The sequence below is a fragment of the Papilio machaon genome, chromosome 3 (genome assembly GCF_912999745.1).
Source record: "Papilio machaon chromosome 3, ilPapMach1.1, whole genome shotgun sequence".
Taxonomy (NCBI): domain Eukaryota; kingdom Metazoa; phylum Arthropoda; class Insecta; order Lepidoptera; family Papilionidae; genus Papilio; species Papilio machaon.
In genome coordinates, this window is record NC_059988.1 from 7,981,477 (window position 1) to 7,997,958 (window position 16,482).

General features: G+C 32.6%; 2 protein-coding genes across 2 annotated transcripts; one reads left to right on the plus strand and one right to left on the minus strand.

Annotated features, from left to right (window-relative positions):
* Positions 1 to 122: 122 nt before the first annotated feature.
* On the minus strand, positions 123 to 4,188 carry LOC106719632 (phosphoglycerate kinase). The gene is made up of 10 exons (XM_014514007.2): positions 4,031 to 4,188; positions 3,724 to 3,927; positions 3,415 to 3,641; positions 3,039 to 3,156; positions 2,803 to 2,941; positions 2,586 to 2,720; positions 2,380 to 2,501; positions 2,126 to 2,226; positions 1,810 to 1,908; positions 123 to 226 (listed from the first exon to the last, which is right to left on the minus strand). Exons 1-10 carry the CDS (start codon positions 4,090 to 4,092, stop codon positions 186 to 188), a joined length of 1,248 nt encoding a protein of 415 aa, XP_014369493.2. The 5' UTR covers positions 4,093 to 4,188; the 3' UTR covers positions 123 to 185.
* A 384-nt stretch (positions 4,189 to 4,572) lies between these two features.
* Positions 4,573 to 10,143, plus strand: LOC106719638 (WD repeat-containing protein 5). Its single transcript, XM_014514014.2, has 8 exons — positions 4,573 to 4,935; positions 5,059 to 5,155; positions 6,051 to 6,196; positions 7,715 to 7,859; positions 8,056 to 8,158; positions 8,456 to 8,687; positions 9,100 to 9,300; positions 9,845 to 10,143. Exons 1-7 carry the CDS (start codon positions 4,807 to 4,809, stop codon positions 9,286 to 9,288), a joined length of 1,041 nt encoding a protein of 346 aa, XP_014369500.2. The 5' UTR covers positions 4,573 to 4,806; the 3' UTR covers positions 9,289 to 9,300; positions 9,845 to 10,143.
* Positions 10,144 to 16,482: the final 6,339 nt, after the last annotated feature.

The following is a 16,482-nucleotide window of genomic DNA, read 5'->3' on the forward strand; positions in this document are numbered from 1 at the left end:
ATAAAACGATAGAATAATTTTTATTTAACATTTATTCTTACAAATATTAGATCTACGCAACACACGTAAAATGAAATAAATCTAAATAAAAACATAATTAGTTATTACAATAATAATCGTTTAATATTTTCTATTTATTTTAAAAGCAACTAATTTTTGCTGATCACATTAATATTCGTAAAAGTTTACGCATCGGAGAGTGCGGCTACACCAGGCAGAACTTTACCTGGAAAACAGACAGACCATTTAATATAAATAAATTAGTGCGGGGGACTTCGTAGGGCAAGAGCGAAATTTACTGCCGGTTGCAGGGAATTTAACAGAGCAATATAGCAACTTTGATTACTTATTTGAATGAAGTGTCATTAAGATGAGATTGTTCGTTGATACACTTTAATTATTCATCAAGAGTGATGTTTTAAAAAAAATAGAGTTGCGATTCGTTCATGGAAAAATATGTTGAGTAACACTAAATGATAAAAGTTGCGTTACGAGAAGAAATAAACTAACCTTAATTAAAAAAACAACTGACTATAACAGTTGAAATAGAGCCATCTATTGGCAGCGTTTTAAAAGACAGTTTTTTTTAATTTAAACTAAATAAACTGTAATGCTTTATATATATATAACACTCTCTTATTACAGTACCTATATATTTGAAATCATAAAAAAATATTTAGCAATGAAAAAAAAGTTATGGAGATTGAGATTTGAACTCGTTCTTTTCATTATTTTTTTAGAATTTCATCTCTCACATCCGTTATGTGTTTTGTGCCGAGGAATATACCCTATGACACTACGAAGAAAACAACGACTAGAATGACAACACACTTGTAAAAATCGGCTAATTCGTTACGACTCTAGGCCATCAAAATGGAATTTACATATATACAAACCTACATACATAAAAACTCACTTACATACATACTCGCGAAAACCATTACACTCTTTGTCAGTCGGGTAAAAAGTCGTAGGGCACACTAAGACTGATTACAACAATTTTTATGTTGCAAAACTAGCATTATTACTAGTAGCGAAGATATATACCTACGCTAACCCGTGCCCACTGTTTTGGCAACACGGTAAAAAAAACACTAACGCTCTTTTTAACAGTATACATATCCGACAAGCTTGCATGCGTATTACGTACACATGTACGGATGAAGCGATAATTCCTAGAGTTATTTATTTCTGTGTAAGAAAATAAATCAATCTATGTATGTAGTTTAATTAGTTTTCGATAGCAAAGAACGACAGCTGCCAGGCGACTAAAAAATGTTTGTGAAGACAGATGATTGATCTATTTTGCCAAGCACGCGATCAAACGGTTTACCTATTTTATTTGCCATTAAATAACTATTTTTTTGTTACTAGCTTTTGCCCGCGACTTCATCGGTGCGAAATTAAAAAAATAATTCTAGTAATGAATATAGTTACTTAGTGATAATGTAACATTCTAATGGCAAAAAAATTTATGAAATCGGTCCAGTACTTTTTGAGTTTTTAAGTTAAATACAAAAATACAAATCATTCCCCTTTATAATATTAGTATAGATATCGACTTCATTGTAATTCTTTTTTGGAACACAAAAAATAGATTTTTTAAATAAACACGGCATTGAAATAAAAAAAAAATCAAAAGACAAAAATTAACAACAGTACATGAAAAGCAATTTTACGAATCACTTATTTCCGCACTGAAATTTTAAGTGATCTCTCATTGACGACTCTGAGTACGGCAGTTAGCGCCATTTTAGGATTTACAAAAGTTGATTACATCTATAACTTATGTATATAAAGTTAACATACCTTCGAGCAGTTCAAGGGAAGCGCCGCCGCCGGTGGAGACGTGGGAGACCTTGTCCTCGGTGCCCCACTTCGCGCAACACGTGGCCGTGTCACCGCCACCTGGTTAAAAAACGGAAAAGGTTTCAGTGTATGGTGTTAGGAACTAATTTTACAATTTATTTCTATAAGGTATTTAAATAGGAAGTAATCAAATTACAATCAACAAATCTGAAAAAAAAAAAATTGTTGAAGAGTAGAACCTTGAAGTCAATTTTAACAAATTTACATCTGCATTGTATAAAAAATCAAATATTTGAGATAATTAAATTTATCTTACCGATAATAGTAACAGCACCATTGTTAGTTGCCTTCACAACACAATCCATGAGAGCTCGAGTGCCGCCTGCAAACTTCTCGAATTCAAACACACCAGCTGGCCTAAAAAATGTCACAGAAATATTCAAGGGTATTCAAATTAACCAAGGTTTTTCTGCAAACTTAAAAAAAAATTAACAACAATTAAATTATTCTGAACTATTTTTTAGAGAAATCTTCATATAGTATGCTATGGAAAGCCAGAAGATTACTTACCCATTCCAAACAATAACTTTAGCCCTTGCGATGGGATCTGCAAATAGCTCCCTAGTCTTTGGTCCAACATCAAGTCCCATCCAGCCATCAGGGATGCCAGAATCAACATCAGCAGTACCAACCTAAAAAATAAGATTTACAATAGCTATCTTACTGCAACACTCAGTTGTTTAATTAAGGAAGATGTTTAGCATAGATAATTTTACCTGAGCATTTTCATCAAACTTGTCAGCAGTGATAAAGTCTACTGGTAGATGTACTTTAACATTGTTCTTGGCAGCTTTCTCCAACAACTTGCCTACTATCTTTGCTCCTTCTCCATCATACAAAGAATTGCCGATCTAAAAATAGTTAAAAGTTGTTAATCAACTTCTTTCGGTGAACATTTATAGTGACATAAATAAAATAAAAAATAATACTTACAGACATGCCCTTGGTTTCCTTAAGGAATGTATAAGCCATACCTCCACCAATAATCATTTCATTAACTTTATCAAGCAAGTTTTCTATGAGTAAGATTTTGTCTGCAACTTTAGCTCCACCAAGAATGGCCAAAAATGGCCTGTAACAAAAATTTCCACAAAAAATTAAGCAAGTATTTTTTTATACTTTCACCTGAGAAGTAAAGTAAACATTATAAAGTGATATAAGATTTTCACCTTTCAGGTTCATGAAGTGCCTTTGCAAAGTATTGAAGTTCCTTTTTCAATAAGAAGCCACTGGCTCTCTGTTCAAAACCTTCACCCATCATAGAGCTATGAGCTCTGTGGGCTGTGCCTATAGTAAAATGTAAAAGAAAATCAGTACCATACAATCTATATATATAAAAGAAAGTCGTGTTAGTTACACTATTTATAACTCAAGAATGGCTGAATTGATTTGACTGAAAATTGGTGGGCAGGTAGCTTAGAACCAGGAAACGGGCATAGGATAATTTTTACCCCGTTTTCTATTCTTTTATTCCGCGCGGACGGAGTCGCGGGTAAAAGCTAGTATTAGATAAATAGCAAAGATTTAAAGATAAAATTTTCTTACCAAAAGCGTCATTAATGTAAACATCTCCCAATTTACGGAGGCTGGCTCTAAAAGCTTTGACTTTTTCAGCATCAGCTTTTACCTTGGCTCCACTAGTGTCAACACCTTTGCCTTCCTCTTCAATATGGAATCTGAGGTTTTCTAATAAAATAATGGATCCTGTCGGAGGATCAGCACAGGCTGCTTCAACTTCGGAACCAACACAGTCTTTTAAGAAGGTGACATCCCTTAAAAAATTGAAATATTTGAGAAATAACATTTTGATCTTGATGTCTTTGACTAATCAGTACAGTTAATCTACTCACTTACTTGTTTAATAGTTTTTTCAATTCGTCTGCGACGGGTTTTAATGTGTATTTCAAATTGGCTTGTCCATCGGGGCGACCCAAATGTGACATAAGAACCACCGATTTTGCGCCCTTGTCCAGTGCAAATTTAACCGAATCAAGGGCAGCTACAATACGCTGGTTGTTAGTGATTACTCCATCTTTTAGTGGCACATTGAAGTCAACTCTAAAAACAAAAATGTAAGGTAGTACAATAATACCGGTGTCCTTTAGTGACCCGGCAGTTAAAACTGTCTAAAATATCGATTTATTAGCTATGTCGTACTTACCTCATTAAGACACGTTTTCCTGCCAAATTTAAGGCATCAATACTGAGTTTGTTTAAAGCCATTATGTTACTTTTAAAGCAAATAATTGAATTGAATCAATTTGCAAACTTTTAGCTAAGTGGATAAGTGTCAAATTCAACCTTGGATATGTCAAAGAGGTCAAAGTTGGCTGCCATATAAAAAAATATTAAGAAACCGCTTGCCGTGTGGCTTTGTCTTATTACTATAAAATGAAAACGAAAGACATAGAATTATATATACGGATAAGTAACGGTTAATCTATATTATATCCAAGTCAATTAAAAAAATATATAAAAATTTTGTTTTTCCCTTTACCGCCATCTCAACATATGAACAAGTATTATTGAAAGCAATTATTTTTATTAGAACTTATGTAATGAACTATATAACTACGCGTTATTTTAATATTTATAATTGAGAATGAAATAAAATACAATTTGTTTTAAACATTTGAAATGACGTAATGGAAACGGGCTTTTGCGTTTTAATGCGTAGAGTGCGGGGCGGGAGGAGCTTCCACTTCCATCCTGTTAGGTTGGCATCATTGTTCGTTCGTCGCGAAATGCACGCATTGGGACGCTCGCATTTGGAATGTTCTTCGAAAATCTACGTTGATTTATATGAACCGCCGCCAGTGTGTGATAAGTTTTGGAATTTATCTAGTCTAAAGACCGATTTGCGTCGTTGTTCAGTGCTTGTTAGTGATTGTTTTGGGTGACGAACATAACGATAATAAGTGCGTCGAAAGTTGAAACATGGTGCCGCTAGGACCCGGGCCTGGCCATCCTACGGCACATCAAACTCACAGTGGGCCCTCAACTAACTTATCCGGCTCGAATTCGCTATCGCAAAGTACTCCGCAATCTAACAAGTCATCGGTAACGGTGAGTAGCGAGAGTTTTTGTACTAAAAATGTTATATTTGATTTAATCTGGCGGTTGCACATGTTTATGTAACTTTAGTTTCGAGCACGTGCGATTTGGCGCTAATTTTGATGTTCGTTTCAGAAGCCGAATTACACTCTCAAATTTACACTTGCTGGGCACACGAAAGCAGTCTCATCGGTTAAATTTAGTCCTAATGGAGAGTGGCTTGCAAGTTCCTGTGAGTATTTCAGTCACTAATTTCTTCATAGTAATAGATCTCTAATATTCTAAATTATCATATTTGTGCATATATTACCTAACATTAACTTCGTATAACGTGAGGATATCAATATCATTATTATCTTTGAAGTTATAAATAATTTACATACTATTTGTGACCAATAAATAAGTACAATTCCTTTTGCACATATAGGCAATAAGTGACCTTCACTGACACAACACTCAATATACACTTTTTGCTCCATTATAGTACTGTTTTTGTCTATACAGGTTTTTCATCTATAACATAAAACATTTTAGATATTACAATAAAGTATGTCAATGTTAATTTAAAAATAAAAGTTATATTTTTACATCCAAATAGGTCTGAGTACTGATGACATAAATCTTTATTTTACTTATAGAATAAGATTCAACTAAATGTAGACTAAGTTGACCGAAAATGGTACAAATCACAGAATTTTTCTAAGTTTATCATTGAAATATTAAATTTTTAATTCTAGTCTTTATATTTAAATCAAGGTCAATTTATAAAACTACTTCATATTTACAGTTTTTAATATGTACAATTTTTTTTTGTTAATATTAATAAGAGTACTTAATAATCATAATTTTATAACACTAACTACTAAATGTTAAATCAAAGTAAGCCTATTTATTTTGTAAGTTGCTGCATGTGCAGTTTTGTGCAGCATTATTAAAAATTCTGATCAATTTTCACATTACATTAAAAAAAAAATCACATAGAGATTGCTGAGTGTTTTGTACCCTTTTCTATGTTAAAACACCACAAAATCACAAAAATACAATAATGTATATTATAAAATAATCTTACTTGGCAATTTTGAATATTATTTGGAATGTTTTTGAATTTGTAATTTATCACCTTTCAGCTGCTGATAAACTTATCAAAGTGTGGGGTGCATACGATGGCAAATTTGAGAAGACTATTGCGGGACACAAGATGGGAATCAGTGATGTGGCTTGGTCATCAGACAGCAGGTTGATCGTCAGTGCGAGTGATGATAAAACATTAAAGGTGAGCTTAATTTATTTATTGTAGTCTATTTTTATATGTATGTTACTAGAGAAAGTTAAAGAGAATGATATAAAATAGAGAGGATTGGAAGTTGCTCCTTTGACAAAGAAGCAATAGTTCTAAAACCAACAACAACTAGTACACTATGTGATAGTAAGAGTTGTAAGAGCCTCTAAACCCAATGAGCATACTTGTGTTGATGTCTGAAAGTGAAAGATGTAACACAATCTCTGGTGTCCTTTCTGAGGCATGGATGTGATTAATATTGCTAATGTCACAGTCCAAATTTACTTACAGATAATCATTATTGCTGTGTGGTATATATATTTTGTTATGTTGGTAAAGTAAAAATGTTAATCTCAAAATTACAGATTAAAAAAAACTTGATGGCATAAAATATTGCTATTTTAAGTGTTTTATCTGAGAATAAAATAATGTTGTGTTTTATGTAAATCTTAATTTTTGCATAGTACAAACTGATGTCATTATGTTAAAAGCTTGTGCAATGTGTGCAGCATATAGGTTTTGACTCTATACACTATACACATAGTATTAGAGAAAATGTATTGCACAATACTTTTTGTTATATTGTGTGCTATGTTATTTAGATATTTGATGCTATAACATATTTAGTTAAAACATTCAATGGTACATTATGATTTTCATATACTAAACTGAACAAAGACCAAATTGTTGGCATTAAATTTGTTAAAATGTGCCATTTTTGTTGAAAGAAGTACAAGTAAATAATTAGACCTAGTATGTAAAATAATACAAATGAAGGTCTTGTTTAGCACCTCTAACAGTATTTATGGGTACAATACTACACTGGGCCGCAACCTAGTTTGTTTTGTCTTGTAACACTGTAATATTCCATTGTGTCACTTAGTAATGAAGTATGTTTCCATATGTTAGTTAATTTTGTGATTTTGTTTTCACCCACAATTGAAAAATAGCTTCCTTAAAACATTGCAACTTAAATAAATCACTATTACTGAACGCAAAACTTGGGCGATCATTCAACGATTTTAAGATAAAACTAGAAGGATTGCCTTAGTTAGGAAGTGTATAGTAGTTTGTGTAAAACAATACTTTGTTCCAAAGTTCTTTATGTTAAATATTTATTGTAATAACAATAATGAAATCACAGAATTTAATAAAAGAGTGTATTTTAGGCCAGGCATTTTATATAAATTTTCTCACGGCATACGCAAATATCTCTAGAGATAACTAAGACCCAGATAGATAAAATTGTTTACTTAACTAACTTCTGGCATTTTGATGTACCATACTAAAATAAATTAATTGCCATAGTAGGGAGTGCTTAATTAGTCACTGAAGGTGAGCCTTAGTGTAAATTTCTTATACTGGATGTATTCTTGACTACCAAGAGCACAATTATAAGTAAGCATTATATTACCCACCAATTTTTAAATCAAACTTTTAGGTCAATATGTTATCGTAAATGTACATTCTATCAATTAAAATGAAAATTGTATAAATGTATTCATGTTACAGGTCTGGGAGCTCAGTTCGGGCAAATGTTTGAAGACTCTAAAAGGACACAGTAACTACGTATTTTGTTGTAACTTCAACCCACAAAGTAATCTTATTGTTTCTGGAAGTTTTGATGAAAGTGTCCGAATATGGGATGTAAGAACAGGTATGTTTTAATAAGTCATTGCATTATTTTTAATTTCATTGGTTGGTTTTGTAGTTATTTTCTTTGAATGTAATTTGGACTGCCTTTCTAGCTTCTTTCAATAGGTTTCATATGCACAAAAGCTACTCATATCGAAAATGAATACTGTATAGTTTTTTTTTTCTTGTTTTACTATTAAATTTTGATATTGTTACAGGAAAATGTTTGAAGACATTGCCAGCACATTCTGATCCAGTTTCTGCAGTTCATTTTAACAGAGATGGCAGCCTTATTGTTTCTTCTAGTTATGATGGTTTATGGTAAGCTCAAAGTTACTTGTCTTTGCTCAAGTTTCTCTTTCCTCATCTTCCTATTTTTTTATTCTAATAGCTATTCTACTAACTGTCGCTTGCTACTATGTCCGCGCGGAAAAAACTTAATAAGTACCTATGTGTTCTTACAGACTGTTCTACATCTGTGCCAAATTTCATCAATATCTGTTGAGGCATTTGAAGATAGCGTCTAACAATCATCTAACCATCCATCCATCCATCAAACATTCCCATTTATAATATAAGTATTGGCAAGATATATAAAAGAACATGTGTTTTTTACAGTCGAATTTGGGACACAGCATCTGGACAATGTTTGAAAACACTAATAGATGATGACAATCCACCAGTTTCTTTTGTTAAGTTCTCACCAAACGGAAAGTATATTTTAGCGGCGACATTGGACAACACGTTGAAATTATGGGACTATAGTAGAGGAAAATGTCTCAAGACATATACTGGACATAAGAATGAAAAATATTGCATTTTTGCTAACTTCAGTGTTACAGGTGGAAAGGTATGATTCAAACAACTCCTTATGTCATACTAGCTGTCGCCCACGACTCCGTCCGCGCGCAGTTAAAAAATGGGGGGGGGTATGAAAAATAGATGTTGGCCGATTCTCAGACCTACTGAATATGCTCACAAAATTTCATGAGAATCGGTCAAGCCGTATCGGAGGAGTACGGAAACGAAAACTGTGACACGAGAATTTTATATATTAGATTTGAAGGCAGAACTCAATCAATCTTTTATCATTCAAGGTGTTTTTAATATTAATATTAGAATAAATTTTCTACTCCGTTTCCTACAAAGTAATTAAAATAACTTTCAGATCTAATATTGACTTTGGTCTTAAGAGAAACATGGTGTAATTTTTGCTTGGTATAACTTTAATGCAATATTCACAGTAAATATAAATCTTGCAGTGGATAGTGTCAGGATCGGAGGACAATTTGGTGTACATTTGGAATCTACAATCAAAGGAGATAGTGCAGCGACTGTCGGGGCATACGGACACCGTGCTGTGCACAGCGTGCCATCCCACCGAGAATATCATCGCCTCCGCTGCATTAGAGAACGACAAGACTATAAAGTTATGGAAAAGTGACACCTAGGACTTTATACTGGTAATTATTATAACTTTTTTTACTTTGATAATAATGATGATCTTTGAAAGGTTCTAGTAAATTCTTTTGTTAAGCTAATTTCATCATAAAATGCAACAAATATGGACTGAAGTGTCAAATAAACAAATTTGTCATAGAACATGATAAAAATAGAATAGAAAGAAAAAATAAAATAAAAAGTATATGATAAGAGAACTCTTTTAGAGTTAAGCTCTCCAGTACGTCACCGCATTTCTAATATAATGTTACAAAATTATATTGTGTACAAAGCTGTGTAAATAAATAAAAATTTATCGCCGAAATGGAGGAAATACCGCCATTTTTGTTTTCGTTTTTCAGTTCATTTGTGAAGGGGATTAGATTTGTGATTAGGGGGGGGGGAGGGTTACATTAGTTTTGTGTACTTTTTTACCCCATAACTTATATCAAAATGTTTTCAGATATCTTGGTGGCTTAAATTCGCAATGATTTTGGGCCGCAGAGATATTTGCAAAGATTTATAACATTAAATAACTAGTGTAACCGTTGTTTTCTTTGTTTGCAGGTTGTTTTGCATACAGTGATCTGTATATTGTGGCTTCATATTGAGAGCCGGTGACATTTGACCCTGTGAATATTTTGAAAATTAGGATACCCATAGTTTATAGAACTACGGACAATTTGATGAAGATTGAGCATATTTCTTTCATATATACGCTAAGTCAAGAGTTGTATGTGTGCATTTTACTTTGTTAAGATATTAAATATTTTTATATCTAACATGAAAAGATGTATTGAAAGTTATAGCACTTATGTTTTAATTAAGATTGACTTATTTAGGATTTCGCTTAAGATTAACACGTTGGAAGCAAATAAAAATGTAGTAGTTTTAAACTGTGTTTTATTTTTTCATTAAAAAAACTAACCTAAATTAATTATATAAGATCTCTATGGTCCTAATGAAATGGCCAAACAATTAAACCTCACATTCCTGTCAGGAGTGCAAAATATTTTTTTTTTAAATTCTCTACATCTATTCTAGATCTGGAAGAAATATTTGGTCATCTATTTTAACCTTTAGAATCCACTGCTGTATATAATTTACGTCACTATAATTAAGTATTTTTCAAGCGTCTAGATGTTGATCGGTTTTAAATGTATATTTGCACTCAACTTAATACTCAACAAATCCCCGAGGCTTGACCCAATTTATTTTACTATCCGCAAAATAATAGGATAATTTATACAAATCCCTAAAGGCTGGAAGTTGTTATTCTTAGAGCGAAAAATAAATGACTCATCTTCATAAATTGATTGAATCTTGTTTTAATCGTTCGGTAATAAGTTATTGATTGTTAAAATAATAAGTATTCCTTCTTTAAAATTATATTCATGTTGTCTAGTAAGAAATTAAGTTAGTGTACATTTCAAAAAAACAACTACAAACAACTTGTACTGTTGCTGCTTGTATGAATTTAATTGTTTAAATAATAAACAAAGTTGTAAATTCAACAAAACGTTATTTTTAAACCTCCAAACTGAAATAACCTGAGCGTGTTTTTATCAAAAACACTACGCTCTTTCTAAAAATAAACAAATCCAATTGTTGTGCAAATAAGTCCCGACCGTGCCCTGCTATGCATACCAATAAAATGTTGAATCCTCTTAATGGATTTTTAATTGTGAAACTGTGATCTTTATTTAAATCCAAAAAAGTACCTACTACGTTTTTTAGCAGTATTGTTTCGTAGAGATGAGTATTATAAGTGTAGGTGTAGAACAAACCCTGGAAGAACTCATAGGGTACTTGTTAAGTTCTTTTTTTTATTCATGTGTGGACTAAGTCGCGGTCGACAGCTAGTGGGTAATATTTAAAACATTGATAATCGTCTATATATATAAAAATTAATCCCTATTATTAGTGATGCAACGGATGTCTGTTTCCGTTTCCGCAAGTGCGGAAGTTCCGCGTGCTTTTCAACATCCGTTTCTGCTTCTGTTTCCGCAACTTTTATAACGGAGATAAAACGGAACTTTACGACGGCTGAGAGATCCAAATGCGCGGCGCGAGACGCGCAGTCCGTGCACGGCCTTTCGGCACTTGTCGCATATGTTTGTTTACGTACTATTTTGTGAATTTATGCGCGTAATATTTTCTGCTGCTGTTTGAAACAATCAGTTTCTCTTGCTGGAGTAAACTTTCTAGTTGTTGTCCATATAAAATTTGACAACTGGCAAAATGAGACCATTTCATACTTACGAGTACTTTTGAATAAGTGATAACCATGTAATATATCATCATCATTATTATCATCAGCTCACTATACATCCCCACTAAGGGGCTCGGAGCCTACCCCAAATTAGAACCCCTGCAGATTGCAAGTCAAGTGCCACGAGCCACCGACGCCTTATAATTATATCTTTTGCTAATGTAGATTTGGTGTATTTGATACTTAACACATTCACTGTTTACAAAATAAAAAAGGTAACAGCTGGGAGCCAAAACTTTTAACGGTGAATTTTATTATTTAATAATATTTTTACTTTTAAGTTTTAATATTTAAAAGTCTCCATTTGTCAACACGTATTTTAACTTATTAGAGCACAGTAAAAATACATACATTGAAGGCTAAAGGACACCGATATTCAATGCCTTAATAAATGAAAAACGAATACAGAGTGTATTCGTTTTTAAATTTACCAAAAAAAAAAAAAAAATTGTAAATATGTTTTTTTTCATATTATTTACACTTCTGTTTCCGCATCCGCTTCCGTTTCCGTTTCTGCTAAAATTTATTTTTGACATCTGTTTCCGTTTCTGGTTCCGCTAACACACTTCCGTTGCATCACTACCTATTATATCCCTTGGTCACGCCATCACGCGTGAGCAGTTGGACCGATTTCACTTCTTTTTTTGTGTTTGTTATTGTCAAGAGAAGGTTCTTATGACAGAAAAAATTAAAAAAATTAGATTGATGGATGGATAATGATGTTTGTTTGAAGGTATCTCCAGAAAGGCTTAATGGATCTTAATGAAATTTGGTATAGATATAAGAACATATAGGCTACATATTAAGTTTTTTTTTAATTCCGCGCAGTCGAAGTCGCGGGCGATAGCCAGTTCTAAAATAATAAAAAAGTAAGTTGCAAGAATACTGTATTTAACGCGAAGAGAATAGAAGTATGTTAAAATTAAAATAGTTTCTACAGTGCTAAGTTTCAAACGGCGAAATTGAAGTACTTTCAGACTAGATGCTCAATATTTCATTGTATAGTATTTGTTAAAACTTCACTTAATTAATTTACGATCTGTGACAATTGAAGTTGTTTACTGTTTGAACAATTGTATCGTTATTTTAAGTAGAATTCAAAATTAATGTCAGTTCCAGGTTTATATGGAACTAACAATTTTGCAGTTTCTTCTCTCCTACACTTCTTACTAAAATTTTTCATTTAACATTTCATTCGCTGATGACGAACTTACCGTACCTATTCATGTTTTAATTGCGTCTTGTAAAAGCCATTTAATACGCCATAGAAGTTTAATACGTCAAACACTTGTGAGTAGAATAAAATCATTATATTCTCGCTCCTTCATCATAATTAAGATTGCTACGTCAGCTAGAACTAAGCCGATAATTACACTTCGCCTGTTAATTGCTGTGCGTGTTGTTGCTTTTCACACATAGAATAACAAGCATTTCAGGAAACATTTCTTGGAACAAGCAACGTAAATAAACTGCGGGTCTAGCACAAATATTTGTGTCAAACGATTTTGTATCATTATCGTTAATTATGTTAAAACGAGCTTTTGTCCGCGACTCCGTCCGCACGGAGTTAAAAAAATACATAATAAGTAGCCTATGTGTTCTTCCAGAATATGTTCTAAATCTCTGCCAAACTTCATCTAGCTCCGTTAAGCCGTCCCGAAGATTCAAAAAAACATCCATTCTTCCATCTAAACATTCGCATCTATATATATAAAAGAAAGTCGTGTTAGTTACACTATTTATAACTCAAGAACGGCTGAATCGATTTGACTGAAAATTGGTGGGCAGGTAGCTTAGGACCAGGAAAAGGACATAGGATAATTTTTACCCCGTTTTTTCTATTATTTTTTATTCCGCGCGGACGGAGTCGCGGGTAAAAGCTAGTTTATAATATTAGTAATGAGATTCCTGGTGTACTTTACGCCCGATAGGGGGCGCTACACAAATTTTAATGCAAATTTTGTCGTTGACGATACGATGGCGATTGTCACAAATATTCGAGCTCGGCTCACATAACAGATAAACCTAAAAAAGCAGTATTAAAAATGAACAGTTCGGGATTTCATTGCCTAAACCGAAAGTGTACAAAAACTTATTACATATGTAATACTGAAATGTAAAAATAATGGGAAAGAGGCATTAAATGTTATATTCCCCGTACCTATACGTAGAGATAAATTAACAGCAAAGTCGACGGCCGGTGTGTCACTTAAATCTTTATTCTGCCATTAAAGTGATAGCATATACTTAAATGGTAATTCAAACGGCAATAAAAACGTATCTTAAGATATAGATAAAGGTAGACACAGCACTAAAGACAAGTACTTAAAGGTAAGTGTACAAGGCGTACTTGACATTTTTTTTATAATTAACGTTATAATTTACGCGCCAAATATATGCTCACTACAGACCACTCTAAATGTACCTTTATGATTGATCTACACTAAAGAACTGCTTAATCAACTAACTACTAATTGACTCTGAGTTTATTAGTAAAACAATCGGGAACAGTGAAAGGGCCCGGAACAGCAACGTATGGTGCACGAGCACGAATTGGCCCACTTCACCGGTGAAATACCACGACCACACAGAATTCAGGTCCGATGAATGTACGTGCCGGAGACCAGATTCTAATCCTCTTCCACGTCCTACCAGGGAAGGATATGTGGATCTGACAGGAAAGGGAAATATCCTCTTTTAGTGCGCCTCCTCCTCTATCGTTTAATGATAGGCAAAGCATCTGCAAATGTGGATATCTATTGGCAGCGATCACTTCGCTATTTTAGCGAATTCAGGCTTGTTCATTTTCTACCTAATATTATTAAAAAAAATGGGGAGAATGAATTTAAGTCCGGTCACTAATACAGCTGTGAAATCGAAAAAGGTTTTTTCGATTGAAGCAATTTTGTATATAACTAACTAGGAACTACTAATATTTTACTAACTTTAATGAAATTGCTTTAGGCAAAACTATAAAAGACAAAAGTAAAGTCATAGTTATATTATGACATTTAATATTATTTGAATTGTTTTTGTAGTGATTTCAAGATAAGTTTGTAAGGGAAGGGTATAAGGGTAGCAATGTTCATTTGTTGAGAATCGTTTTTGGCTATCGAATTGTAACAAGGTTATCTCATTTCCTTACTTGTATCATTTGAAATTTTTAATATACCAGATAAAAATGACTCCATACTAAGTGACCAACAGATAATTACGTAAAATAAATCTGTGAAAATTGAAGTCAACTTAAGTTGTTTTAGTTATTATTAACAGTTTGGTAGTTAATTACAAATCTGTGTGAGATAATTAAGATATCAATTAAATTGGATTAGATAACTTCTGTGACAATCACACAAGTTGGAATAAGAACATTTTGTCGCGTAATTTTATTGCTCAAATAGCGTCATCCTTTATAGCTAATTAAAAAACTTACGATTTACATCTATTGGATAGAAAAACTAAAGACAGTCTTTATGCAGGAAATTTTACTACATATTTATTAATGAAACTAAACTATTCATTTATACAAATGAAACAATTATTTCTGTATCCTAAGATCAAGAAATATTTACCATTTGCACTTTTAAGTATGCGATTCTTGATGTTTCTTTTCTGCATAACGGATCATTCATTGACTAGCTTGTATTGTTCTATTTAGTACGTTTATGTAAGTTATTAGAACATTACAAATAAGATAAAAATTGTACGTATGTTTATTCCAATAAATATTTCTTTTTACACTTTACATTACTTTCAAACGTGATACGAAGTTAATTGAGCTTCGTTCTTTAGCCTAAAACAATTAAAAGTTAGTGATTTTTATGGACGCAAGTTATATTTTCTTTCGTTTTTATTTCGAATTAAAAATGTTATTTTTCACTTTAAACTATCGTAAATCCGTACCGAGAAAACTAATTTACTCGGGCGCTGCAATGTTGTTGCTTGCTGCTATAAAATTCATGCTTAAACCATTTTATTAAATATAAATATTATTCAACAACATTTGAGTAAATTATAATAACGAAGCCGCTTTCATTCGAAATATGTTTTACTCACAACTTACTTTCATATTTTCTCAAAAAGCACAATTAATTAGCTGTCTTCATCTGACGTATTCCCTATGATGGATTCGCACAGTATGTACTATTCTTCCATTAAGCTCTATCAGTCGTTATATCTAACAGTAAAAAATAACATTTATGTTTAGAAAATGCTTTAGTCCTCATGTTCTCGTTGTTAATTTTCCCATTAATGAACTGTCTATCGTGTATGAACACAATCACTTAAGATGCGAGCCTCGTTATAATATCACGGCATGTTAAATACACCTTGGTTTAATCATTTTATAGACAGCTCGTGACATTATAAAATAGTCTCGTTAAATGAGCGCTTCGCAGTAATAAGTTTCTGTTTACTATCATCATCTCCCTGGCCTTATCCCACTCACGTGGGGTTGACACACGAGGTTTTATAAAGTTTTGGCTTAATTTTTTACGGCCAGTCGATTGCCTGTCGCCAACCCTACTTGGGAGAAATATTTTAAAATTAAATATAACATAATAGCTAAGTAATTCAAAGTAATAATTAGTTTCTGTTACCCATAACAGAGTTTTAATTCCGAGCGTATTTTATTTGTGATAGTAGGATGTAGAAAAAAACCTGTTTACTACAAAACACGGCTATTAAAGTATTGAAACATAGCGTAAAACGGAAAATTTAAATAATTTTTTTAGGATATTTTATGAAATGTAAAATATAACTAATATACTTTTTATGTAAAAGTAAATCAGAATAAGAAAGATTTAAAAAAAGATCTTAAGTCAATTTTCTCGCTTTTAGCCCTCATTCGTACGGGCGCTTTTTTAACGTCACGCCATTAAGTTTGGCGTTGGCGGCTCTCGATTAACGAAAGCTTTAAAATCTTTTTCCGTTC

Coding starts and splice junctions, on each gene's coding strand:
- LOC106719632 (XM_014514007.2), bottom strand. CDS start 4,092: ATGGCTTTAAACAAACTCAGTATTGATGCCTTAAATTTGGCAGGAAAA. Junction 3,157..3,414: donor TTACATTAATGACGCTTTTG/GTAAGAAAATTT, acceptor ATTTTACTATAG/GCACAGCCCACAGAGCTCAT. Junction 2,942..3,038: donor GCACTTCATGAACCTGAAAG/GTGAAAATCTTA, acceptor TTTTTGTTACAG/GCCATTTTTGGCCATTCTTG.
- LOC106719638 (XM_014514014.2), top strand. CDS start 4,807: ATGGTGCCGCTAGGACCCGGGCCTGGCCATCCTACGGCACATCAAACT. Junction 7,860..8,055: donor AATATGGGATGTAAGAACAG/GTATGTTTTAAT, acceptor ATATTGTTACAG/GAAAATGTTTGAAGACATTG. Junction 8,159..8,455: donor TCTAGTTATGATGGTTTATG/GTAAGCTCAAAG, acceptor TGTTTTTTACAG/TCGAATTTGGGACACAGCAT.